The sequence below is a fragment of the Macaca nemestrina genome, chromosome 10 (genome assembly GCF_043159975.1).
Source record: "Macaca nemestrina isolate mMacNem1 chromosome 10, mMacNem.hap1, whole genome shotgun sequence".
Lineage (NCBI taxonomy): Eukaryota > Metazoa > Chordata > Mammalia > Primates > Cercopithecidae > Macaca > Macaca nemestrina.
Window position 1 is genome coordinate 85,539,791 of NC_092134.1, and position 25,678 is coordinate 85,565,468.

The 25,678-nt window shown below is 52.6% G+C and overlaps 2 protein-coding genes and 2 long non-coding RNA genes across 7 annotated transcripts in view; 1 reads left to right on the top strand and 3 right to left on the bottom strand.

The window, feature by feature from the left end:
- LOC105470054 (collagen type II alpha 1 chain) overlaps nt 1-12,709 on the top strand; it is a 31,324-nt gene extending 18,615 nt beyond the window's left edge. The window contains exons 26-54 of the mRNA XM_011721775.3: nt 145-198; nt 637-735; nt 1,132-1,185; nt 1,591-1,644; nt 2,001-2,054; nt 2,299-2,352; nt 2,599-2,643; nt 2,790-2,888; nt 3,137-3,244; nt 3,587-3,640; nt 3,917-3,970; nt 4,351-4,404; nt 4,779-4,832; nt 5,088-5,195; nt 5,700-5,753; nt 6,189-6,242; nt 6,867-7,028; nt 7,229-7,336; nt 7,510-7,617; nt 7,974-8,027; nt 8,200-8,307; nt 8,488-8,541; nt 8,724-8,831; nt 9,072-9,125; nt 9,577-9,684; nt 10,063-10,351; nt 10,806-10,993; nt 11,345-11,587; nt 12,122-12,709. Of these exons, the coding sequence (XP_011720077.1) occupies nt 145-198; nt 637-735; nt 1,132-1,185; nt 1,591-1,644; nt 2,001-2,054; nt 2,299-2,352; nt 2,599-2,643; nt 2,790-2,888; nt 3,137-3,244; nt 3,587-3,640; nt 3,917-3,970; nt 4,351-4,404; nt 4,779-4,832; nt 5,088-5,195; nt 5,700-5,753; nt 6,189-6,242; nt 6,867-7,028; nt 7,229-7,336; nt 7,510-7,617; nt 7,974-8,027; nt 8,200-8,307; nt 8,488-8,541; nt 8,724-8,831; nt 9,072-9,125; nt 9,577-9,684; nt 10,063-10,351; nt 10,806-10,993; nt 11,345-11,587; nt 12,122-12,268 (2,784 nt within the window). The 3' untranslated portion in view covers nt 12,269-12,709. The remainder of the gene's footprint in view (nt 1-144; nt 199-636; nt 736-1,131; nt 1,186-1,590; nt 1,645-2,000; nt 2,055-2,298; nt 2,353-2,598; nt 2,644-2,789; nt 2,889-3,136; nt 3,245-3,586; nt 3,641-3,916; nt 3,971-4,350; nt 4,405-4,778; nt 4,833-5,087; nt 5,196-5,699; nt 5,754-6,188; nt 6,243-6,866; nt 7,029-7,228; nt 7,337-7,509; nt 7,618-7,973; nt 8,028-8,199; nt 8,308-8,487; nt 8,542-8,723; nt 8,832-9,071; nt 9,126-9,576; nt 9,685-10,062; nt 10,352-10,805; nt 10,994-11,344; nt 11,588-12,121) is intronic.
- On the bottom strand, nt 2,862-4,416 carry LOC139356778 (uncharacterized). Its single transcript, XR_011609197.1, has 3 exons — nt 4,066-4,416; nt 3,126-3,331; nt 2,862-2,939 (listed from the first exon to the last, which is right to left on the bottom strand). It is a non-coding gene; the product is annotated as an uncharacterized lncRNA (long non-coding RNA).
- Nucleotides 7,058-12,131, bottom strand: LOC105470053 (uncharacterized). Its single transcript, XR_011609198.1, has 4 exons — nt 12,034-12,131; nt 11,468-11,674; nt 7,474-11,109; nt 7,058-7,258 (listed from the first exon to the last, which is right to left on the bottom strand). It is a non-coding gene; the product is annotated as an uncharacterized lncRNA (long non-coding RNA).
- Nucleotides 12,710-16,425: 3,716 nt separating the features above from the next.
- LOC105470055 (transmembrane protein 106C) lies at nt 16,426-21,769 on the bottom strand. 4 transcript variants are annotated; one of them, XM_011721780.2, is made up of 8 exons: nt 21,682-21,769; nt 20,896-21,107; nt 19,962-20,025; nt 19,311-19,470; nt 19,079-19,219; nt 18,579-18,628; nt 18,035-18,088; nt 16,426-17,165 (listed from the first exon to the last, which is right to left on the bottom strand). In XM_011721780.2, exons 2-8 carry the CDS (start codon nt 21,077-21,079, stop codon nt 17,069-17,071), a joined length of 750 nt encoding a protein of 249 aa, XP_011720082.1. In that variant the 5' UTR covers nt 21,080-21,107; nt 21,682-21,769; the 3' UTR covers nt 16,426-17,068. The 4 variants fall into 4 exon arrangements, with proteins under 4 accessions (XP_011720082.1, XP_011720081.1, XP_011720080.1 ...); XM_011721779.2 differs by having other exon boundaries at nt 21,611-21,719; XM_011721778.2 differs by lacking the exon at nt 16,426-17,165 and having other exon boundaries at nt 17,172-18,088.
- Between the last annotated feature and the right edge of the window lie 3,909 nt (nt 21,770-25,678).

Genomic DNA, 25,678 nt, shown 5'->3' on the forward strand with positions numbered 1-25,678 from the left:
GCAGAGCCGCTGTTGCCCTTGGCTTCAGACTGTGGGCAGGCCCTCAGGCCCTTCCTGGCTGGCTCCCTCCAGCCCTGCACTGCCAGGATTGGGAGGTCCTGGGGCCGGCTCCTGACCCCACCCTCTTCTCTTTCCTGAACAAAGGGTCTCACTGGCCGCCCTGGTGATGCTGGTCCTCAAGGCAAAGTTGGCCCTTCTGTAAGTCTATCCTCTGAGGGCTGCTGGAGGGTGGGGAGATCTCCCTGGGGAGGCAAGAGATAAGAGAGATGGAGTTTGGGTTGGGGAGGCCTAGAGTACTGTGAATTTTGAGAATTGCGGTGGGGGTAGATGGTAGGCACTGGGGCCAGATGTAGCCCGTGCAGTAGCCGTGAGCTCTGAAAATGCCACTCCATTATGCATTTGGGGCTTATCCTTGGAGGAATGATGACATTGTGTGTGCACTTTCTTGGGCAGCTTTCTAAGCTCAGCGGTGTCTTGCTATAGATGGGCCCATGAGTGTGGTGTGGTCAATCCTAGATACTGAGCATGTGTGACTGGTGCCTAGTTCTAGGTCTATCATGTAGGCCCTTAGTGGATGTTAGATGGATGGATGTAGTCAGAGTGTCTATGTTATGAGAATGGTGTTCTCTCTTTCAGGGAGCCCCTGGTGAAGATGGTCGTCCTGGACCTCCAGGTCCTCAGGGGGCTCGCGGGCAGCCTGGTGTCATGGGTTTCCCTGGCCCCAAAGGTGCCAATGTAAGTAATAATTTGCTCTTCCATTTCCTTCCATGTGGTGCTACCTACCTCCCTGCCCTCTTGGGGAAAGGGCTGGGTCCTGAGTAGAGTTTAGCCAGGGACAGTGATGAGTGGGGCTCCTGTGCCATGGGTGGCAGTGGGGGTCTGCATGTGATCTGGGGAAAATCCACAGCCCCAGAGAGCGTCGGGGCATTGCAGCCATACATTGTTCCATGTGGCAGTGCCCAGCAGGCTGGCTGCCATTATGGCCCCTGAACAGAAGAGAAGGGCTGGTAATTTGCTTTATCTCGGCTGTCCATCAGGATGTGGCCCCAAGCCTCAGTCCCTGCAGCCCGCTCTGCCCCTAACTCCCTACCAAACCATCTGCCCCATGGCCCTGCCCTCTCTTTCCTCTAGGGCGAGCCTGGCAAAGCTGGTGAGAAGGGACTGCCTGGTGCTCCTGGTCTGAGAGTAAGTATCCTTCCCCATTGCCCATGGTTTGGTGTTGGCTGGGCATTTGCAGGGAGGACAGGGGAATGGCATCTCCATGGCATGGTCCTGGGACCCCTTGGTATTGAGTGTTGATCCCTGCGGCTGAGCCCCATGTTGGCTGGGCCCTTTGGGTGTCTACACAGGGAGACTTCTGGTTGCCATTGGTCAGCAGGCCAGGGAGCTGGGGAAGGCTTCCATGCTGAAAACAGCTAAGAAAAGATGGGGCTTGGGAAGGAAGGGAGGGAAAGGTGTGGAAATGGGGTTCAGCTGGGGTATCGTGGAGGTCTGGAAACTGTGGGCCAGAAGTACCTTTGCCCAGTTCTAGGGGGACTTCAAGAGGGAAAAAAAGCGTGTCATTACATTGTCTTTTTCTCTTCCCTCTAGGGTCTTCCTGGCAAAGATGGTGAGACAGGTGCTGCAGGACCCCCTGGCCCTGCTGTAAGTACCTTCCTAGCCTCCCCGGGTGACCCTGGGGGCAGGGGCTGGGAGGGGTGGGGGTGGGAGACCACAGATCCATCCAATAATGGAGCTGACGGATGTGGATGTGGGCTAAGCTGGTACACCAGACTCACTCTGAGCTGAGGCAAGGTGTCCCAGGAGGCTGTGTGGACCCGCGTTGGTGGAGAGGAGTGTGGGTGGCTAATGGGAGTGCAGGGAGGCATGCACGTACTGTCTGAGCAGCACAGGAAGACGCCTGTCCTGCCCACCCTGCTGACCTCCCCTGGGCCCTGCTAGCTGTGGCTCTCAGGGTCTCTGGAACACTGGCTCAGCTCACCTTTTCTTTTCCTCTGCAGGGACCTGCTGGTGAACGAGGCGAGCAGGGTGCTCCTGGGCCATCTGGGTTCCAGGTAGGTGGCTGGACCAGGCTCTCTGTCTAGTTCTTTGCCATACCAAGGGCTTCCTGGGACAGCAGCAGGCACCATCGCTGGAGGGCCCACGCCTCTTGCAGGGTGCCAAGCATTGAACCTTCCCTGCACCCCTGGCTCTCATTGCTGTTGCCTCCTTCCTTTGGGTCTACCATATACTGTGCCTCCCTGGGGGCCAGGGCAGCAAACTCACTCCTTTGATAACCCTTGTCACTTTGGCTTCTAGGGACTTCCTGGCCCTCCTGGTCCGCCAGGTGAAGGTGGAAAACCAGGTGACCAGGTGAGTATGGGGCTCTTTGGACCTGCAACCTGTTTAGATGGGAAGGTCATTTCTGATGCTGGGAGACAAGGGCAAGAGGGCATGAGGAGCCCTGTGAGGCCTGGGAATGTCCTGGACCCACATCCCAGCCTCTACAGATGACACAGTCCCCCACGGGAGGAGTGATGTTCAGCCCCACCATGGAGGACTATTCAGGGGTCTATGACATGAAGACTTCACTCTCACGCATCTTTCTTTATTCTCCAGGGTGTTCCCGGTGAAGCTGGAGCCCCTGGCCTCGTGGGTCCCAGGGTGAGTGTCCTGTCGGCTGCTGCAGGCGGCCTCCTTGGGCCTGCCCTGGGTTCTAGGCTCCTGCTCCTTTCCCCACCTCCCTGCTTCTCCCTGGGCCTTCTCCCCCATTGCTCTTGGTTGATCACTTCTTGGTGTCTCTGCCGCAGGGTGAACGAGGTTTCCCAGGTGAACGTGGCTCTCCCGGTTCCCAAGGCCTCCAAGGTGCCCGTGGCCTCCCTGGCACTCCTGGCACTGATGGTCCCAAAGTAAGTGAGGCTGTGTCCTGTAGGGGTCTTCTCGGCAGCCTGGGAGCCCCACTGAGCAGGGAGAAGGGGAGCGGGCTCAGGAGGAAGGAAGAATAGAAGTGGGGGGGCGGAAGATGGAGCTGGAAAGGAGGTATACACGGGAGGAAGGGAAGGAAGAGGGGTTTGGGGCCCTGGTTACCCAGGCTCCGCAAACAGGGGTCCAAGGGGAGGTGCTGTCCACTACAGACTCCTTCTTACCTCCATCCCAGGGTGCATCTGGCCCAGCAGGCCCCCCTGGGGCTCAGGGCCCTCCAGGTCTTCAGGGAATGCCCGGCGAGAGGGGAGCAGCTGGTATCGCTGGGCCCAAGGGTGACAGGGTAAGTACTGGGGTTACGGCCTCTCACCAAAGATGTGGCTTTGCCACATTCCTGCCCCTTGTGATTGCTTCCATTCCCTCGTGGCACCTGGTGATGAGGGTTTCTGTTAGCCCTTCTTGAGGAGCTTAAAGACTCCTTTCCAAAGCTCCCTGCCTTTTAGTGACATCCTCTCCCCTTGTTCCTTCATCTTGCCCCTGCTGCTGCTGACCCACCCTGAGACCACAGCAAATCCCTCTTGGGCAGGGACTGGGCTCTCCCTAGCACCCCAGCCTGGGTGGGACTGAGCCAGCCACAGGGGTCCTGGGGTGCCCGGCTGAGGTGGCTGGTTTTCTCTTCCCCCAGGGTGATGTTGGTGAGAAAGGCCCTGAGGGAGCCCCTGGAAAGGATGGTGGACGAGTAAGTGAATGCGGGTTGCCGGACTGCCGGGCATTGGGATCCCAGCCCTGCACCCAGGAGAGCTGGGAAGGGGGCTGGGCAGTCTGCCAGTGGGGTCCCTGGTCCTGTTCTGTGGGGGCTGGGCAACTGCAGGGACTTCTCTGTTAAACTGGGGCCAGAGGGTAAGGGGGAGCTCTGGAGGCGGTGGGAGGGCACACCAAGGTCCTCTTGGTGTGGAGTCCCATGTGCTCGGCTGGCTCAGCCTGCCTCCCTCACCTCTACCTGCTCTCCCCGCAGGGCCTGACAGGTCCCATTGGCCCCCCTGGCCCGGCTGGTGCTAACGGCGAGAAGGTGAGTCCTGGCTCCTTTCCTCTCCACGCCTTTCCTCCCTGTCATGCCTCCTTCTTATCTCCTGCCAAAGGCTGTTCTGTCTTGTCCTCACTCACCAGTCACCTTCCTGCCCGCCGGGGCTGTGAGGGTGAAGAGGGGGTCCTCTCAGAAGTGAAGCCACTGGCAGTGTTCCCTGTCGGGTGGGACAGCTGGGCTGGGGGTAAAAGTGCATTCAGCAGAGGCCGAGAGGGTGCGCGTGTGGGCTGCACAGTAACACAGGCTGTGCCAGGGGGACCTGGAGCCCCCTCCCCATGAGCAAGGCCCCCCAAATGCACTTTGCCCTCTCCCACTCGACTCTCTACCTTCTCACCCCTGGTTCTTCCTCCCCTCCCTGCCCTTAGGGAGAAGTTGGACCTCCTGGTCCTGCAGGAAGTGCTGGTGCTCGTGGCGCTCCGGTGAGTGTCTGCCCCTCTGAGCCTGGCTCTGCCCTCGGCCCTCAGGAGCCAGAGAGCTAGGGAGCCAGGGTGGGCCCTCGTGCTGCCTGGTGGCCCTGCATGCTGCCAGGCACTGGCTCCCTCCCTGCCCGCTGGGTCTAGGGAGGGAGGAGAGATGGGAAGGGAAGGGGGAGGGCACGTCACTCCCATGATGTGCTCAGGTTGAGGGCTTTTGGGTTAACAGAGCCTCAGCCTGCGTTTAGGACTAAGGCTGCTTTCAGTTGCCCGTCTCTGGGGAACAGGAGGCTGGGCAGGGCCCAAGGGGCTCTCGGAGGGGAGAAGAAGCAGGTCAGGCAGCGGGGCCTGACCTCTCGCCATGCCCCCTTCTCTCACAGGGTGAACGTGGAGAGACTGGGCCCCCCGGACCAGCAGGATTTGCTGGGCCTCCCGTGAGTATCTCTCTCCATCTGCCTGGCTCCCTCCACTCAGGCCAGCTCCACATCCAGCACCCTCGGGCATCAGAGCTTGTCGGGGAGGGAAATGGAGGCTCCTCTCCTCTCCTTTGCTGCCTCCATACCAAGAGAACCATCGTGTCCAGGCCAGGGTGGACACACATGCAGATACTCAGAGTCTCCCGCTCCTCTGGAAGAGCTCCAGGGCTTTGGCCTGCCTCTCACTCGCCCACCTCCTCCCTCCCATTATAGGGTGCTGATGGCCAGCCTGGGGCCAAGGGTGAGCAAGGAGAGGCCGGCCAGAAAGGCGACGCTGGTGCCCCTGGTCCTCAGGGCCCCTCTGGAGCGCCTGGGCCTCAGGTGGGTAACGCTGCACTCCCCAAAGAATTGTTCCCTCAAGGAAGGGCTCCTGGGGTGCAGATGCGGAGGCCCCAGCAGGCGGTAGACAGAGGCTGGTTCACAGGCCTGGGAACACCCCCATGTCGGTAGAAGGAGCTTTCATGGTCCCCATGTGGCGTGTGGGCTGTGTGGGTGGGGTGGAGGGACTGACAGAGTACAGGCTGGCCACCGACCGCCATAACCAAGCTGCTGGTCTCCTGGAGAGGAGGGAGCGGTGGCGGGAAGAGCTTCCCGGGAGGCCAGACCCCAGACCAGTTCCGTGGTTGCCTGATGGGCTTCTACTGGAACACAAGTCTCCTGCGGCAGAGAGGACAGACTTGCCTGGGGCAGCCTCTTCAGGCTGGGTTTTTAGTGCCAAGAAAGCTGCATCTTTGAAAACCTCAAGGGTCCATTGTTGGGGCTCAGACAGAAGCCCACCGACCTCCCCGGGCACTGGGCCTCACTGTCTCCCTCTTTCCTTCCCAGGGTCCTACTGGAGTGACTGGTCCTAAAGGAGCCCGAGGTGCCCAAGGCCCCCCGGTGAGTGAGGCCTCTCACAACCCACCCTGTACCTCACAAAGAGGGCCTGGCCCCAGATGCTCCCATGGCAGGGGGTGTTCTGGGATGCCCCCCACTCTTTTCCCAGCCCTGCATTGGCCCCCAGCCTAAGGCCACCCACAGCCAGGTGGGAGAGTGGGCGCCTGAGTGCACAGTGGTCCCGGATTCCCCAGCTCGAGGCTTGCCCCTTGGTCAGCTCCCTGAAGCGCTGACTGCAGAAGTCGGAGGCAGGGGAACAGCCTGTGCCTGCTTCTGTGGCCAGACCCGGGGGCCCTTTCTCCCTCCCTGGCTCCCCCTTGCTGCTTTGCAGCCCCTCACCCTTTCCACACCAGGCTCTGAGACCACACCCCACGCCCATTTGAATCTCGAACCTCCTGAGGGCTTGAGGTTCTCAGGGACTCTCCTCTCCCCACACAGGGAGCCACCGGATTCCCTGGAGCTGCTGGCCGCGTTGGACCCCCAGGCTCCAATGTAAGTGATTCTCCTGGCATGAGAGGCACAGGCAGCATGGAATAGCCTGGCCAGCACCCAACAGGGTCTGGATTGCTCCAGGTGACTGCCCTGCTGGCTCGGTGGGCAGGGCAGGGCCGCCACGATTACCTTCATCCTGGACAGGTGTTTCTTCAGCATGTTCTGTGCACCTGCCCGTGTGCTTTAAAGCAAGTCCACATGTCCTGGGTCGCTCTCAGGGAGTTTACATGGAGGGAGTAGGGGTGATGAACTCACTGAGTTCACCAGCGCCATAGGCAGAGGGAGTGAATGCTGGGGTCAAGCTCAGGGGTCAGAGGGGCAGGGGTGGAGCAGCTCCTGAGGAAGAGGGATTGAGGACAAAGGGAGGAGGAAGGAGGGATTCCAAGTAGATGGGTGAAAGCAAAGCGAGCAGGGGCTGGAGAAGCCAGAGTGGCTTCCCAGAGCTGTCTTACATGGTGAGAAGGTTGCAGAGGTAGATTGGGGTGGGGGTTAGGTTGCCCTTAGTGTGGGGAGGTAGAGAAGCCCCCAGAGAGGAAACTGCTGTCGATGAGGCCATAGTGACTTTGGCAGCCTGGATGAGGAAGGGTGAGATGAGCCCTCACTTCCCGCATTTTCTCCTTCTAGGGCAACCCTGGACCCCCTGGTCCCCCTGGTCCTTCTGGAAAAGATGGTCCCAAAGGTGCTCGAGGAGACAGCGGCCCCCCTGGCCGAGCTGGTGACCCTGGCCTCCAAGGTCCTGCTGGCCCCCCTGGCGAGAAAGGAGAGCCTGGAGATGATGGTCCCTCTGTAAGTCCCTTACCAGGCCCATGCCAAGGTCCCTGGGAGCAGGGTCGTGAGTGGCTTCTGAGCTCACAGAGCATGGGGTGGGAGGGAGCAGGGGCCGTGGGGATGCCAGGGAGCGGGGCTGCACAGACAGAGCTATGCTGAGAAGGCGGAAGAGGCTGGGCTACTCTGTCAGTTCTCATCTCCCGCCTCTCCTCTCTCAGGGTGCCGATGGTCCACCAGGTCCCCAGGGTCTGGCGGGACAGAGAGGCATCGTCGGTCTGCCTGGGCAGCGTGGTGAGAGAGGATTCCCAGGCTTGCCTGGCCCATCGGTGAGTGTGGGGTGTCCCTCCCTCCATCCAAGCTGGGCCCTGCCTGCCAAAGCTTCTGCCTCCCTCAGCACCCTCAGGACTGTCCCTTGTCTGCCCTCTCCCTGAAGGGTCAGTGGGTCCTGGGCAGGGGTGCTTACCATGCGCACTCATCGTCCTTGTCTCTGTCCCTCCAGGGTGAGCCCGGCAAGCAGGGCGCTCCTGGAGCATCTGGAGACAGAGGTCCTCCTGGCCCCGTGGGTCCTCCTGGCCTGACCGGTCCTGCAGGTGAACCTGGACGAGAGGTGAGCAGTGGGACTCCCTGGGGTGGCTCTGATTGGAGAGAGGGGCCCTGTGAGTCTCTGTGCTGGGCCAGCCAGAGCAAGTCCCAGGCAGGGCACTGGAGAAGCAGGTGGCAGCGTCAGCTGACAGGCCTGAGAGCCTAGGTGCAATGGGAAGGTTGTAGGGGAGAGAGACAGGCATAGAGACCAAGAGCTGCTTCCAGAAGGAGGAGGAAAACTCAGTGAGGAAGCTTTGGCTTCAAAGTGTGAGTGAGTTAGGCAGAAGAGGAGAGGCCTGGGCTTCTGAGGAGGGCTGGGGGAGCAGAGGTGGAGACGGGCAGGAAGCAGCTCTAAACGCATTCTTGTTTCCCTTTGTCCAGGGAAGCCCCGGCGCTGATGGCCCCCCTGGCAGAGATGGCGCAGCTGGAGTCAAGGTGAGTGTCTGGTGTCTGTGTATGCAGTGGGATGGGGAGGACATTGCCTCGGGCCTGACAGGTCAGCTGGGGGTGGCTGGTTGGAATCAGTCTCATCTCAGCCTAGAAGGACCTTCTGTTCCTGTCTCTTCTGGAACATTCTTCTCTGAGCCTGAGACCTCTCTCCTGACAGGGTGATCGTGGTGAGACTGGTGCTGTGGGAGCTCCTGGATCCCCTGGGCCCCCTGGCTCTCCTGGCCCCGCTGGTCCAACTGGCAAGCAGGGAGACAGAGGAGAAGCTGTAAGTATCCTGAATTCAGTTAAAAGCCGCCTTCCCCTGAGCGGTGGGGCTGAGGCAGTCCCCGGGTTTAGGCGGTCTCTGGACTACAGAGCGGTGGCCTCAGTGCCCAGCCCGGGGCAGATGCAGAGGAGGCCCTCACCTGTCTTGGCTTTTCTCTGATGCTGCGCTTACTCTCCTCAGGGTGCACAAGGCCCCATGGGACCCTCAGGACCAGCTGGAGCCCGGGGAATCCAGGTAAGTATCCAAGTGTCCTGCACTGAGTCCCCACCAGGGGTAGGCCTGGAGGGCAACCGGCCTCCAGGTGGTTCCCGGGCCTCCAGCCTTGTGGTTCCGGGGATTCCTCAGCTTGGGTGGGACAGGAGGGGGCTCCTGTCCTGCCCCTGACCTGACTCAATCTGTGTCTATCTTGTTCCCAGGGTCCTCAAGGCCCCCGAGGTGACAAAGGAGAGGCTGGAGAGCCTGGCGAGAGAGGCCTGAAGGGACACCGTGGCTTCACTGGTCTGCAGGGTCTGCCCGGCCCTCCTGTGAGTGTCACTGCCTGCGTGGGACTTCCCGAGGCCTCCTGCCACTCAGAGCCCACTTGAGCTCCCTGTGCTGCCAGGACAGCTTGGGATCACCCTAAGCAGTTTCTAGGACTTCCTCAGGGCTGGAGGGAGGAGGAAGTGGAAAAGGAATGGGGCTGGGACGTAAAGCTGCTCCCCCAGCTCCCAGGATATAGATATGTCTGTGCTGACCGCGGCTTTTTGCCTCTTCCTTCTACACAGGGTCCTTCTGGAGACCAAGGTGCTTCTGGTCCTGCTGGTCCTTCTGGCCCTAGAGTAAGTGACTTGGAGTTGGAAGATGGAGGGGGCCCTTCAGAGGGTGCGGGCCTGTGTTCCCATGAGGAGGGAAATGCTGCTGCTTCTGGGGAAGCTGTGGGCTCAGGGGTCCTCACTCAAAAGCGGGGGCAGGACTGGCACATGTGCCTATGGCCAGAAAAGCACTTGAGGCCACAGTGGCTGCAAGACAAACACGAAGCAGCTCTTGCTGCCAGACAGACCCCTGGTAACAGCATTTTACAAAGAGGAGCTTAGGAGGGTAGGCAGGCCATGGAGCTATCCTGCTGGTTCTTGGCCAAATAGAGACCAACTTAGGCTTCCATGACTGAGCATGCGAAGAACGGGGGGTGGAGTGGCTGGTGCTATCAGGACAGCCACCTACCCAGCCCCGGCGACTCCCCAGCCTTCCCTGTGGTGACCACTCTTTCCTCACGACCGCTCTCTCTTGCAGGGTCCTCCTGGCCCTGTCGGTCCCTCTGGCAAAGATGGTGCTAATGGAATCCCTGGCCCCATTGGGCCTCCTGGTCCCCGTGGACGATCAGGCGAAACCGGCCCTGCTGTAAGTGTCCTGACTCCTTCCCTGCTGTCGAGGTGTCTCCAGCATCTGGGAGGCTTGAGCTCTTTTTTCCTCAGGGCCTCTTTTAGGGCATCAACCTGCAGTTAACAGTGATGGCACCCTTTATCCTGAGGTCTCCTCAGAGGTTCACAGGGCCCATGATCAGTGCTGGGAAACTGAAGAGAAGGGTTAAGGAAGAAATAGGCATGGTGCTGTGGTTTCCTTGGTCCTGAAGTGGGTTCCCTTCTAAACAACTGCTACACCTCTGCCCCACCCATGGGACTGGGAAGAGGGATACTCTAGTACATTCTAGCAAATGGGGATGGACACGGAGGGGCACTTTCCCACAATCGTGGCTGATCTCTCTGTTTCCTGCTGCAGGGTCCTCCTGGAAATCCTGGACCCCCTGGTCCTCCAGGTCCCCCTGGCCCTGGCATCGACATGTCCGCCTTTGCTGGCCTAGGCCCGAGAGAGAAGGGCCCCGACCCCCTGCAGTACATGCGGGCTGACCAGGCAGCCGGTGGCCTGAGACAGCATGATGCCGAGGTGGATGCCACACTCAAGTCCCTCAACAACCAGATTGAGAGCATCCGCAGCCCCGAGGGCTCCCGCAAGAACCCTGCACGCACCTGCAGAGACCTGAAACTCTGCCATCCTGAGTGGAAGAGTGGTAAGCTTGGAGGACAGGATCCCCCGCCCTGGGAAGCAGGGAGTCAGCCCTTAGGCACAGCAGCAAGGGAGGAGATGCCCCCTACTACAGGGCAGAGCTGGGCCTGGAAGGTTCTGCCAGAGGGTTCCTCTCTCATTTTACAGCAGAGAAGCTGCAGCCCTGGCACCTGTCCTGCCATGGCTACTTGGCCAAGGTGACCTCAGGGTGGACTCCATCCACCAGCCGGGCACTGCTCCTGCCCTCTTTGCATGTGTCCTTCCTTAGAGCTGGACTTAGCTCATGCAGATCTCCCTGCCCCTGCATCCTTCCAGGTTCCCCTCCTTTCAGGCCACGTGTGAACCTCATTCCTTGTCCCTGTAGGCCTTTCTGTCCCTTTCAGTCAGGCCTGGCCCTCTCAAGCTTTTGTGTCTGTGCCTGTCTGAGCCCCCATGGGTGCTGCCTCTTCCCCCTGCAGGAGACTACTGGATTGACCCCAACCAAGGCTGCACCTTGGACGCCATGAAGGTTTTCTGCAACATGGAGACTGGTGAGACTTGCGTCTACCCCAACCCAGCAAACGTTCCCAAGAAGAATTGGTGGAGCAGCAAGAGCAAGGAGAAGAAACATATCTGGTTTGGAGAAACCATCAATGGTGGCTTCCACGTGAGTACCTGGGTGCCCTAGATGATGAGCAGAGATGGCTCCTCACACTCTTTCTTTTATTTCTCTCTGGAAGCTTTTAGCATCTTCCCCATATTTTCCTCCAGTTTTCTGTTGGGCTTGAGAGGAGGGAAAGAGGAGGAAGAGTATTTTTTTCCCACGTGGAGGTGGGAAAAGAGGTCCTCTGAGCTTGCTCCACTCCTGGAAGCAAAAATATCCAACTAGCTCCCTGCTGCCCCAGCACCCTTGAGGTCCTTGAACCATGAACTCTTGGCAGCCCCTACAGTCCCTGGTCCCATTGAATGCCAGCTCCCAGGCCTCACTGCTGCTGTCTGCTGCTGTCTGCCCCAACAGTTCAGCTATGGAGATGACAACCTGGCTCCCAACACTGCCAACGTCCAGATGACCTTCCTACGCCTGCTTTCCACGGAAGGCTCCCAGAACATCACCTACCACTGCAAGAACAGCATTGCCTACCTGGACGAAGCAGCTGGCAACCTCAAGAAGGCCCTGCTCATCCAGGGCTCCAACGACGTGGAGATCCGGGCAGAGGGCAATAGCAGGTTCACGTACACTGCCCTGAAGGATGACTGCACGGTGAGTGGGGCTGCCAGAGAGAAGAGCGGCCTGTGCCTGAGCTGCCTAGAGCAGGGCTGAGGGTTGGCCCGCAGCAGCTGTCAGGTCCTAAAGTGACAGGATCATAAGAGGCATGAGTTTGAGGGTCATGTAGAGAAGATAGGCTGAGTGACAGGTGAGGGAGAGGCACATATCATTCATCTTCTCCATTCCCCTGACTCAGGGGAATAAAACCCTACCTGGAACCCAATGACTGTTATAGAAGTGTTCTTACAATGTGTACAGGGTGAAGAAGAGGTCACAGGTTGGGAGCTCACTGTAGGGAGTGGGGAAGGACGGGAAGGGCAGAGTGGAGGAGGGCCCTGCTGCTAAGGATAGGAGTTGAAGTGGAGAGGCCTTTGGCAAGCCGAGAAGAGGTCTCAGGAGCCCCCTCAGTGTGGTTCAACCTTGTAGGCTCTGATGCTCACCAGTTTGTTCAGTTTTGGGCTCCTGGGCAGCTGGAACTGGGTAGCAAGGCATCTACTGAACAGAGCCTCCTCCTTTTTTCTCCCCTAGAAACACACCGGTAAGTGGGGCAAGACTGTCATCGAGTACCGGTCACAGAAGACCTCCCGCCTCCCCATCATTGACATTGCACCCATGGACATAGGAGGGCCCGAGCAGGAATTCGGTGTGGACATAGGGCCGGTCTGCTTCTTGTAAAAACCTGAACCCAGAAACAACACAATCCGTTGCAAACCCAAAGGACCCAAGTACTTTCCAATCCCAGTCACTCTAGGACTCTGCACTGAATGGCTGACCTGACCTGATGTCCATTCATCCCACCCTCTCACAGTTCGGACTTTCTCCCCTCTCTTTCTGAGAGACCTGAACTGGGCAGACTGCAAAATAAAATCTTGGTGTTCTATTTATTTATTGTCTTCCTGTAAGACCTTCGGGTCAAGGCAGAGGCAGGAAACTAACTGGTGTGAGTCAAATGCCCCCTGAGTGACTGCCCCCAGCCCAGGCCAGAAGACCCCCCTTCAGGTGCCGGGCGCAGGAACTGTGTGTGTGTCCTACACAATGGTGCTATTCTGTGTCAAACACCTCTGTATTTTTTAAAACATCAATTGATATTAAAAATGAAAAGATTATTGGAAAGTACCTATTGACTTGTGGTTTGTTCTTTAGTTTCTTTTCCATTAATTCTCCATTCTGTAGGCGTGCCCAAATAGCAGTCCTAAGGACTTCTTCTGTTGATTTTTCAACCAAGAGTAAGGACACTGAAGCCACACTGCTGGGGTTAGCAGCCTCACACAAACATGAACTTGCCTCTCTGGTAAACCTTGGCACTATGTGGAACCCACTGTTGAACAGGACCAGAGACCAAAATTTGGGAAGGGAGGTATGCCAGAGGAATGGCATTGCTCTTGAAGGTAAACACTGAACACAGCTCTATGACACATGAGTGCCCTGCCAGCTTAGGGTGTAAGACCACATGTGGGCTGCATCCTGCTGGATCGGAGACGTGGGAGATACTCCCTCGAGAAAGGGAGAAGATAGGGGAGTTAATCCTGCAGGGGCCCATGGTTAAGTGCACACAATCAATCTAAGTGATCTATTTATGTCCCCCTATAAGACGTTTAGTTGTAGGTCAAGGAGAGGTGGAAATGTGACCTGCCCCACCCATATTCCTCTTTCCTGTCCCCACCCCTCTAGCCCCCATTCTTCACTCCCTGGGCCTGCACTTAAAAGTTTCCATATACTCTGAACACCAGTCTTAAGAATGGACTGCTTCCCATTTCTTCCTACTCTTGGGTGTCCCTTGCCTTTCAATGACCTGGACAGGTGGCAACAATAAGCAAGTTGTCCCCTTCTCCAGTAGAGGGCCACAGTGACGGGAATGCATGAAGTGGGCGAGAGACTCCAAATCAACCAGAGGGCAGTAGTATTTTGTGAAGTAAATTTCCAGATATTTGGCACAGCTGATAAAACAGAGAGCTACCCCTTTCTCTGTCCCCTTCTCTCATCCCTGCCCCTGCTTCCTCCACGTTAAGGTTGACAGCTTTTCTATTAAATAGTAAAAATAAATAAGACACTTGTGTTGGATTTGTATGTATTAATGCTCAATTTATGATATAAATTATCACCAGATAATTATAATAATCTATACCTACATACTATTATATAATATATAGAATATACCTATATATTATTATATATTATTATATAATATATACCTAGGTTTATATATGTATGTATATACACATACATACATATACATCTACAATAATAATATATACCCCACCAGAGCTAGTTCATGACAAAGGAGTAAAATGAAAACACGATAATTGAAAACACATAATTAGAATAGCTATCTCATAAGTTAACCTTCCACCTACCAAGAGCGCTAATTAGGGTCGGAAGAGACGTGACATATATGAGTTCCTAGCTGGAGCTACAGTGTTGAGCTCTGCTCCAACCTGTCAAACTCCAGAGCCTACTTACTCTTAATTAAGTAGTTCAGTAGATTGTCACCATCAGCTTAGACCTCTGCAAGATAAGTCCCAGGATCAAGGTGATTCCTTGCAGTTCACCTGCTTCTTGAGTGCCTAGTCAAACCTAGAAGTAATAGCAGCTGCTCCCTAGGTAACTGCCGCACGAAGCAGAAGGAAGAGCCCAGGGTGGTGCACAGAAAGCTCTACCTCTGCCTGCACTAGGGTCAGGTGGAAATCGCCACCCTGGCTGGCAGGGCTGTGCTCCCTGTGCTGCTTCCTTGTCTTCCCTTGGCCCAGAGGGGAAGGTGAGAATAACCAGGATCGCTACTAACTTCTGTGATCCCTGATGCCCCCAGAAAGGAGATAGTCTCACTGGTCAGAATAACCTGTCGGATAAATTCCCGACCCCAGCAGGACTCAGGATAAATTCCACTCAGCAGGACTGAGTGGAAAGACCCAGCTTGCTGATTTTAAGGGGCTGGGCCAGGCTTTCCCTCTCTTGAGCCTCCTCATCTCCATGGAAGTGTCTGGCATCAAAGACTTTGGACTAGGAGTTGGCAGTCTCAGCTCCAGCTAAGACTTACTTCCAAACCCCTTGGATACTGTACAAATCACAGAACTTCTGAAGTGGGTTCCCTTCTAAACAACTGAAAGAACACAGAATCTTAAAGGAGTGCTAACCAGGTAATATTTTATTTATCAAGGCAAAGAATAAGGATTATTTTGTCCAGAGAAAATACCTGGGACCCTATTGATTCATGTAGTGCTTTAAACAAATAGGCTGATTCTTTTAATAATTTCTTTCACACTTTGGGCTTGAATCCCTGAGAGTTGACCCAGAGATCATGGAGGTCCTGCATTTAGGTACCTACGGTTGCAGAATAGTTGGTGGAGATAAACTGTGGCCTATATAAGGCCTGGTGAGCATAAAAGATGTGTGATGGTGTTTTAAACTCTAGCTATGACTCTGGACAAAATGCATTAGAAATTGCAATCCTAGGTACTCAATAAATACTTTCTCAAATGAGTAAATAAATGAATGGACATCTCTGTATGCAGCAACTCTTCAACCAGGTGATACGGGATAAGTAGTTCGAGATAAGAAAGAGGTCACAGTACAGATAAGTATAGTTTCTGGCCAAGCCAGAAATTACAGAGAAGAGATAGCTAACAAAGCCTCTCTCCAAGAAACACACTCTGAAAACTTCAATCCATCGGGAACACCATGATGATGACAATGATACCAAAGCCAGCCACTTCCTCTTTCTATCTGGGGGTGCTGAGAGAATATTCCAGGCATTTGTTCAAGAATTGACAGACACTACAATAAAGCTATGCAGAACATCCCAAAGTGGAGTCTGAGATGCTAATAAACGGATACGGAAATTGATAGTACTATAACATCGGATTTATTGCTGTATGTTTTAAAAATGTAAACGCTCTCATTCTAAAATAATAACTGGATTTTAAGATAATATCAAAAGCAAGAAATGTTACTAAGGCATATGGTCACAAAAGAAAAATGTTTCAAAACTGAAGTACCAGTATGAGTATCTTTTTCAAAATTCCATGAAAAATCTGTTACATAGGCTATTTGGAAAACAGGAAAACTAAAGAGCAAATGTAGCAATGTGAACATCTTCATGTGTTTAGGGCATGTTTTGATTAGGGCAACATTCTCAGAAATGGTGCACATTTGCTTCTGTGTCAGTGGTGATATCCCATCATCAATCCACATCAGTCATCACTGTCACGTACACGTGTCACTACATGATCCAGGGCAACACCAAAACTTAACCCTCAGCTTCTGGGTTCCTCCGTTATGGTCAAAGTCAGCCCAACAGTCATGAAATTTAGCTTGAAGATTCAACACTATACAGATCATTACGCAAATATTGAAAACCAAGCTATGGGAATGGAGACAAAAACTAATATACAACCCCAGCCACCATCTGTTGTTGTTAGGGTTTCCTGAGGTCCCAGTGCTATGGGAAGAGCTAACTTCTGACACCTGACTACTCAAGCTTCTTAACTAGATTCTCTGTCATCCTGGGGCTGTAGCCTAACCTTAGGTGGCAGAGCAGGTGGAGATGATCCCCGAAACTTACAATCTCAAACCAGGATGTCTTATTCAAGACTGAATTCCAACCTCCAGGGGGCACTGAGTGCTCTGTCCTGGAAGGGAACAGGGTAGCCCCATGCCGCAAGAGGCAGATGGAGGAAAATGAGGCTGCTTGCTGTGACAGGAACTCATGGGAATGGGAGTACAATCGGTACAATCTCTTTCCTCCCATTCCATCCTGACCCACTTGGCAGGGAACTATTCTACGGTTCCCCCAGAGATCCCTACAAAGACACCCAGGCAATCAGAGGAGACACAGATGAATCAAAAGCAGGGTTTATTTTTCTATCAATCCCCAATCCATGTTCCAGCCAATGGATGAAGGATGAATCAAGCCCCATGTAGACTCTCGGTAAAAACAATTCTAACATTCTAAAAAAAAAAGCCAACACACTTTTTTCTTTCTTTTTGAAAAGCTCACAGGCCTTTGGGAACAGCTGAAACAAATTCACATCCTGAAGAGGTCTGTTTTCTCTTAGGTATTCGGATGGTCCCTCTCTGCTGCCACTTCTGCACAGATGAGGCACTGATAATGGCCTGCAGCTCACTCACAGTCCTAGCTCCACGTCACCCCATGGTTTGATAACCTAGAACCACGTTATGATTTCCATTTATAATGCCCTAAGAACAGCTGAAAAGATCTGTATTAAATTCTGAAAACCTTTATTGAGTGCCAACTATTTGCTGGGCACAGGCTAGGCACTGGGCAGTGATTCTGCTGGTTCTGAGAAACATAAGTGGTACCATAGGGAGGTGTCTCCTCCTAAGTGGCAGGAGGATGTTTGCTGGGAGTTAACTCCTCCTCTGCTTACACCACATGCGGGTAGGTACAGAACTCAGGCCTTGGGAACAGATGCTGTGCTCTCTTCTACAGGTGCTATGTGGAAGAACCAATAACAGTTGTTAAATAGCTGTGGAATTTCCTCCACAATCCACATAGTGATGTGTCTCCAAGGAGCTCTGGGTCATGAGGCCAATGTATGAAATCTTCACTGAAGTTCTAGGGAAAAGAAAACCAAGAAGAATTAATTATGTTTGGGGGATGCAATAAGCCATAAAAATGTCCCAGGAAATTTTTTGCAAGTTCAGGCAACAATACCCAGGGGCCCCAGGCACACACCCTCATGGTTATGTAACCAGGAGGCCAGAAAATCTTTCCACATTCACAGAGATACTGTGCCAGGAGGTGGCCTTCTAAACAAGGGTTCTCAACTGGGAATGATTTTACCCCACAGGAGACTTCTGGCAATGCCTGAAGACATTCTGGGTTGTTACAACTAAGGGATGGAGGGTTTACTACTGGGATCTAGTGGGTAGAGGCCATGAATACTGTTAAACATCCTACAATGCACAGAACAGCCTCCTACAACAAAGGGCTGGCCCAAAGTGTTCATAGTGCCAAGGCTGAGAAACTCTGCTCTAACCCTCATAGTTCACGCCTGCAGCAGAGTCTTGTCACTGGCAAATTTAACAGCCATGGTTCCAGAAACAACCCTAAAGGTCCATGACCTGTGGTAACCTGTGTGGCTAGAGAGGAAGTCTGGTCAAATGCTCAGTACTTAACATCTTGAGAAAGCTTTTCTGTTCATGACTGTCTCATCTGGATTCTGAGGGGATCATGTGTTTAGTTAAACTAGACCCATTTTATGGAGAAAAGGTTTGACTGCTCAGGGTGACTGGTGATTTGTGAAGGGCATGTGGACACCACATCTAGAGAACACCACGGGTCTACTGTATCTGTGCCTGTGAGGCACTGGGTGTCCCCTCGGGCTAGGTGTCTCTGCCCTGTGGCCACACAGGGGCCTCCTGAGCAAAGGTGGTGGGCTCACACGGCCGCACAGGCCGTCAGGATAGGGAAGAGAGACGCACCGCATGAAGATCACTATGTTGTGCACCAGGATATCAGGTACCGTGCAGAAGAAGCTACCAAACAGCAAATATGGAAATAGTCAGTGTTTTTTGTTTGTTTGTTTGTTTGTTTTAAAAAGCTTCAGCAGAAGAGTGCAGAGTTATACTGTCCTGTTTGGGGTGAACCCCCTCCCCCTTCCGACCTCAGTGCTGCCAAGGCTCGTCAGCTCTCAGTCCCTGCCACTGTCGTTTTCATCCTCCCACAGCATCATACCACTTTCTGTTTTTTCAAACGCATCATATAAGTGCTGGCGCTTGGAACCTTAGTGGCTTAACGTTCTCTTTTAGAAGTTCCAGTACTTTCGTCACATATCAAATAATACATTCTTCAAATATATGCATAATAATAATACATTCTTCAAATAAATCTCAATACATCCAAAGCCAGGGAACCTATAGGCCAAAAGCTGAGACCTAAGGCAGGACCAGGCCCCAATCAATGAAGTATGACTTTGAATCCCTTTCCTCCAGTAGAGAGCACACACATAGAGAACAGTGTCCTTACTACACATAGGAAAACGGTCCTCCCATCTCGGCCTTCCCGGTAAAATTCACCTGAAAATAAGATACCAGAGTTGGTCTGTGGTCAAGCAGGCTTGACACAGAACAGTGTTATTAGCAATCCAAAGACCTTGGGTCATTTTTCCATCACATACAAAATACTTCCCTGAGATTGTCCCTAATACAGTCTGTGAGCCTCTAATAGATACTGCCAACCTCTTCCCTTTTGAGAGGCCAATGGACCTCAGGCTATAACACTGCTGCTTCTTAATTTGTAGCAAATCTTTTTCTCTTACAAATTATTCTGCTCCCCAGATGCTTAAATGCTAGCTGGTTTTTTTCACAATTACTTATAATTACAGGGCCCATCAGGTTTTCCTCACCACCAGTTCCTACAAGTAGAAATGAGAAGACAAAAAGGAAAGTGACACAGCTATGGCATTCCTGCAGCCCCCTACTCTTCTCTCAGGCCTGTGGGGCAAGGTTCCTAAAAGAACAGCATACCAGTTGCTCACTCCGAGGTGGAATAAGGGAGACGTTAGTAGTCACATATGTACCGACCACTGTGTTCATGTACTGAATCTGGCTGGACAAGCTGGTCACTGCCACCGAGTAGAAGTTTGAGTTCCTGATTTTCAGGGTGGCCTACATCAGGGCAAGTCAGGAAACAAGTGTAAGTGTCCCGGGTCCCAGCCTGGCAGGTGCATAACCCAGAGAATGAGACCCTAAGGCTTACCATGATGGTGAGAATTACAAGGGAGTCTTGCTTATTAAATGTGACTTTCACCACTTTGATGCCGTCATCATCCACACGGACTGAATGCGGAAACAGGAAGAAAACCACCAAACCAGATGCCAGGAGACAAAGCAGGATGGACAGGAGGACATATTGCTTACTGCAAATAACACAGCACATGACCGACCCAGGCATTCAGATATCAAGGTTCAGTGTGTCAAGATTAAACACAAAACCAGGAAAGAGAAGGGAGTGAAAGGGAAGTTCCAAGAGCCAGGAACCATAAACCAGTCAAGAAGCAGTGAAGCAGGAGAAACCTTTTAAAACTCCTTTGAACACTGTTTGCGCTCTGGGAAGAAAAGCTGAAGAAAGGAGCTATGTGGACAGAGACAGTCCCACACCTCCCAGAACACCCCACTTTCCCAATTTCTTCTAATTCCATTCCTTGACCTTCAAAGCATTTCCAGCTTCAAGTTTCTTTCCCCAGACTGTGATGGGGGCAGAGATATCCTGCTCAGGCAAACAGTTACAAGGAAAATGGGGAACTTATAAGAACGTATGTACTTTTCAAAGAATTAACTGGCATTCATACATACAGAAAGAGATTAGGGACAGAAGTAGGTATTAATAGGTAAGAGGCAGGTAACTCACGTTCGCTGAGGGCGCAATCTCTGATCACTGTGTGGGATCAAAGCCACCAACTCATTTACTTGCTCTAGAAAAGAGCCAAACAATTATTTTGTAAATCCCATGTGTTGGCAGTACTTTCCTTCATGTCTCACTTGAGCCTGCCACAACAAATATTCTTCTGGAATGAGACGTTTTTAAAAATACTAGTGAAATTCACGTGTTGGGTCTAATGAACAAGAAACAAGAAAGTGCCACAAATTATAAAACATCTATCAATGCTGCTAGCATAGTGATGTGGAAGTTGAAAAACCTGGGATCCTGTTCTGGCTTTACTACACGGGCTTGGCAGAGTCGTTGAATCTCTCAAGGCCATGGTTTCCTCGCCTTTCATATGGAAGCTTTGGAGTAAATTCTTTGTAAGGTTCTAACCAGCTCTAAATTTCCGTGACTCTCCAGCTAAACTGTTAAAGATTTTCTGAGGGCCAACTTGTAAATAGTAATAGATGATCCTGTACCAAGGTTGAGTGTTTGTCTCTCTCTCCTGACCTGATACATTTTTCTGACCTTAGGCTGTTAAGGATTAGCTGTCCATTTCCTTGAAAAGCAGCTTCCAAGATGGTTTCCCTGCAAAGCTGTCCCAATCCTTGTGAGTGACAGTGATAAAGAAATGCGCCTGTCAACTAACCCCACAACATAGAGCAAACTGAATATTCCAAACCTCAGGAAAAGAACAAGAGTGGAGGTGAAGAAAAGAAGAAAGGGTTGGAAAAATAAGGAGAGGAAGAGAAGTTGTGGAACTGCCCAAGTGTATTAAGTCAGTTGAACTGGCTCCTGTCCAGGGCACTGTCTCTGACTGTTACGGTATTACTGCCTAGAAGAAAAGTTGTCTGGGCAGACAGGAGAACTCCAAAGGTACCTTGGGATTCTCATCAGGGAATCATCCCTCCGTGATCACCTGTTGGAATGTAGCCTGTCCCCTGGCACGTGAGACAGGTGATGCTATCTCTCCCGGTGAATTCCACATATGGGAACTGAGCAATGGCTTCTTCCTGCTCTCGTTCAGCCAGCAAACCGTCCCTGTCATCTTCTTGCTTTCGCCTGCAGGAGGGGCGAGCAGCAGCTGAATGCTGAGACCCCATGGCCGTGATATGCCACTGGTGTCATGTCCTAAGATGAAAAGAGGGAGTGCATGTTAGCGGCCCCAGTGAATCACGACAGAAATCGCTTGTTTCTATAAGAAAACTGAAAACGCAGAAAAAACAAGTTGCCGCCCTGAGTGTGGTCCCAACACCTGTACGATTTCCATTGGGACCCCCATTTTGTAGTACTGCGCCCCACTCCGCTCTTATCCGCCACACACAGCCGGTGGGGGTGGGGACGGGGAACGGGGCCTGCCTTTCGCGCACCTGCCTCGATCCTCACCGCCCTGGGACTTGGGGCGCCCCCACTCCCACCTGGTTCAGCCTTGCCCCTTCCTCTTCACTATTTGTAAGCTCTGTGCCCTCCTCGAGCAACAAACAAGCACCAAATTGATAACGAGCCTTAACGATTCCCATTCCTCTCCACCCCCCAGCCCCGGGAGGCGGGCTCAGGTCACGCCCCCTGGCAAAAAGCGATGCTCTGAGCCCACCAAAGTGGCCCAGTCAGGAGCGAACGCCAGCGTCCCAGACCTGGAGGGCACGAACTCCCAGCAGCTCCTCTCCGGCCGCTCCCCCGACCACCTGCCAGCTTGAGGACTTACCAGCCTCTTCGGTCGGCGGAGCCGCACGCACTCAGCGCGCAGGCGCCAAATACCAAGCCCGCCCGGGGGACGCCAGAGCGCGCTCGCGCGTGCGCTCTTCGCGGCTCCGGAGGCCTTCCCGTCGACGTCGCAGCTGTCTCGCTCCCTCGGTTCCGGGAGAGGGCGGCAGAGAGCGCCGGGGAGCCGCGAGCCTGGCTGTCCGGCCAGGGTCGTCTGCGGAGTCCGGAGGATGCTCTCCTGTTCGCTAGATAGGCTGGGAAAGGCTCCAGTCAAGTTTCCCGAGCAAAATACTTCTCTGCTGCGAGAGGAGGAAGGTGCTGCCGGCTACCGAAGCCATTCTGAAATATTCTTTAGAGCACAGGAGCTGTGTAGTCGCTGAGGCTACACAGATGCAGAGCATCCAGAGAAACTGCCTTTGCAGAAATTGTGAGAAAATTATGACGGTGAAAGAGATCTGACTTATCCAGTTCCGCCTTGCTTTTAATCTCCAAGCTGCCCTTGTTCATTCCTGGGCAGAGGCCGAACTAACTTTGGGAGGAGTTTAGTTTATAGTTGAACTTCGAAGCAAAGATAATAGCCCTTTCCCAAAACAAGCCCCCTTCTTGCCTGGGGACCAGACTGCCTTTGTAAGACTAACAAATTAGCCACAAGATTAGAAATTATGGTTTAGGGGTCATCCAGCCGGAAGTCACAAGATTCCAAACCTTCCCAATTGCTCCAAGGGATAACATCACTATTGTAAAATCTAAGATCGGTGCTGGGGATATTTTTCAGACCCTGCATTCTGAGGCACCAGCTGGCAGTACCCAGACCAGTTATCTGGCTCAGCCATTTCTGCAATCCCACCCAAGATTAGAAGTAAGAAGAACCCACTTAGACCCCCTATGATTTCATCTCCAACCTGACCAATCAGTACTCCCCACTGCCTGGTATCCTACCAGCCAAATTATCGTTAAAAAACCCCAGTGTCTGAATTGTCAGGGAGACTTATTTGGGTGATAAAACTCCGGTATCTCACTCTGCGTGAATTAAATTCTCTATTGCAATTCCCTTATCTTGATGAATTAGCTCTGGGCAGTGGGCAAGGAGAACCCGTTGGGCAATTACATTGGAACCTGTCCTCAGTCCAGGAGGGGAACCAGAGGCTTCATCGACCCTTCCAATACTGTAGATAAAAGTGCTGCTGGAAGTCTCACTCAGAGGGGCCCAGTCTGGGGGAAAGCTTCCATGGGGAGTCCTGCTGGCTTCTCGCAGGAAGGTACCCCAGAGCTGAGCTTTGCAAGCCAATTAGGTGCCAGAGGCGCCAAGGAGTAGACTCATTCTGTAGTAGGGACCCCTTTCCCTAGACCTCCACAAAAAAAGGCACGCACACAAGAGGTTAGAAAGTACTTTTTGTTTGTTTGTTTGTTTGTTTGTTTTGAGATGGAGTCTCGCTCTGTCCCCCAGGCTGGAGTACAGTGGCACAATCTCAGCTCACTGCAACCTCCACCTCCCGGGTTCAAGCGATTCTCCTGTCTCTGCCTCACGAGTAGCTGGGATTAGAGGCGCCTGCCACCACGCCTGGCTAATTTTTGTATTTTTAGTAGTTGACCAGGCTGGCCTGAAACTCCTGACCTCAGGATCTGCCTGCCTTGGCCTCCGAAAGTGCTGGGAATACAGGTGTGAGCCACTGCACCCAGCCTAGAGGGTACTTTTGAATGGGTGGGTTTCTTTGTTCGTACTGCCAGGTCGAGCTCAGCCTGCAGCAGAAAGAGTTGAGCACAGACATTAACCAGGTGAAATTATTAAAGATGATGCTGAGGGAGAGGAGATATTCTGAAATGGGATGAATAAGGGGCCCATTTGGCAATGGAGAGGAAGGCTGGCGACCCCTCAGGTTTCTGTCACCTCCATATTTTCCTCTTTCTCCTGTGGGGAATGCCAATGTACCCGCTGTTGTCTAGCCACCTGCCTGACCACTGGCCACAGTCAGCCCACTGAGTCTTTAGTAAGAGGCAACGAGGACCCTGTACTTCCCCTCTCACATCTCTGATCCGCCTCTTTTCCTTCTTGAAATGTTTTTATTTTCATCTGTTGGGTCACAGAAAACGATTCCCCAAAATATGGTGTTTGAACATACTGAGTGCTTTTGAGAATTAAAAGAAAACAAGCCTCAGAATCAAGGTCCCTCTAACCTTGTCTTGTTCCTCCCCTCAACCCCAAGCACAGGGGAAGAGTCTCTCTGGAATTTCCTTGTCTCATCAAGAAAGTTGTTTTTTTTTTTTTTTTTTTTGAGACAGTGTTTTGCTCTGTTGTCCAGGCTCAAGTACAGTGCCATCACAGCTCATTGAAGCCTCAAAATCTGGGGCTCAAGCAGTCCTCTGTGAAACAAAAATAAAACTAAGCCTCCTCTACCCCCAGCCATCTGAATGGACTCCTCCTCTTGGCCAAGGGCATTGCAAAGTTAACCTGAAAAACTAGTTCAGGCCATGATGGGAAGGGGGAGTCACACATGCCTCATTACCATTGTGAAAGAAAAATAAATCTCAGGACCCCCAAATCATGAAGCCAAGGGAAAAGTCAAGCTGGAGACTATGTCAGGCAATTCTGCCTCCCATTTTATTCCTAAGTAAGGTAGCTACAAAGATCAAAAGCTACATACACCCCTCACAATTTGCCCACAAGGAATTTCCTTGTGGACAAAGGACAGACAGGACTCAAACTTATCCTTCTGAGGCTCACCTGAGACAAATGCGTATTTGATTGCCTCCTCTGCCCTATGGTGTATGTAAAAATGCAGGTATACTGAACCAGACTAAAGTGTGTATTCAGTGGAAGGCGGATCTAGGACTCAAAAGAATGCAACATTTTGTCTCTTATCTACTTCTGACCTGAAAGACCCCCACCTCGCCACCCTTCGAGTTGTCCTGCCTTACTGGACACAACCAGTGTACATCTTGCACATAATTATTGATGTCTCGTGTCTCCCAAAAATGTTTAAAAGCAAGCTGTACCTGACTACCTTGGGCACATGTTGTTAGGACCTCCTGAGGCTGTGTCACAGGTATGTCCTTAACCTTGTCAAAATAAACTCCTAAATTAATTGAGACTTACCTCTGATACTTTTTTGGATTATACGTCCCACCTCAACCTCCCAAGTAGTTGGGACCACAGGTGTGCACCACCACGCCTGGCTAATTTTTAAATTTTTACTAGCAATGGAGTCTCCCCATGTTGCCCAGGCTGGTCTCAAACTCCTGGGCTCAAGCAATCCTCCTGCCTCAGCTTCCCAATGTGCTGGGATTACAGGCATGAGCCACTGTGTCTGGCCAAGAAAATGTCTTACCAAGAGTTTGTATCCCATCCCTGAAATATCATGATCTATGGCAGAGAAGAAGACTGAAGAATGCAATCATGCCTGGATGGAATTTTTCACAAGATAATGCCTGCCTTTCCTGCTCTTTCAAACTGCAAAGAGAATCATTTACAAGTTAATGTGTCTGCCTTGTCTATTCATTCTCCCTAATCATTTACTGCCCCTCAAAAGAACTGCGTACATTCCCCATCTTCTTTCTCCGCTGTAAAGAAGGGTTGTATCCATTCTCACACTGCTATAAAGAACTATCTAAGGCCAAGCACGGTGGCTCAACCCTGTAATCCCAGCACTTTGGGAGGCTGAGGTGGGCGGATCACGAGGTCAGGAGATCGAGACCATCCTGGCTAACATGGTGAAACCCTGTCTCTACTAAAAATACAAAAAAAAATTAGCTGGGCCTGGTGGTGGGCACCTGTAGTCCCAGCTACTTGGGAGGCTGAGGCAGGAGAATGGCATGAACCCGGAAGGCGGAGCTTGCAGTGAGCCTAGATCGTGCCACTGCACTCCAGCCTGGGCAACAGAGCAAGAGTACGTCTCAAAAAAAAAAAAAAAAAGAACTGTCTGAGACTGGGTAATTATGAAGAAAAGAAGTTTAATTGAATCACAGTTCCACAGGCTGTACAGGAAGCATGGGTGGGAGGC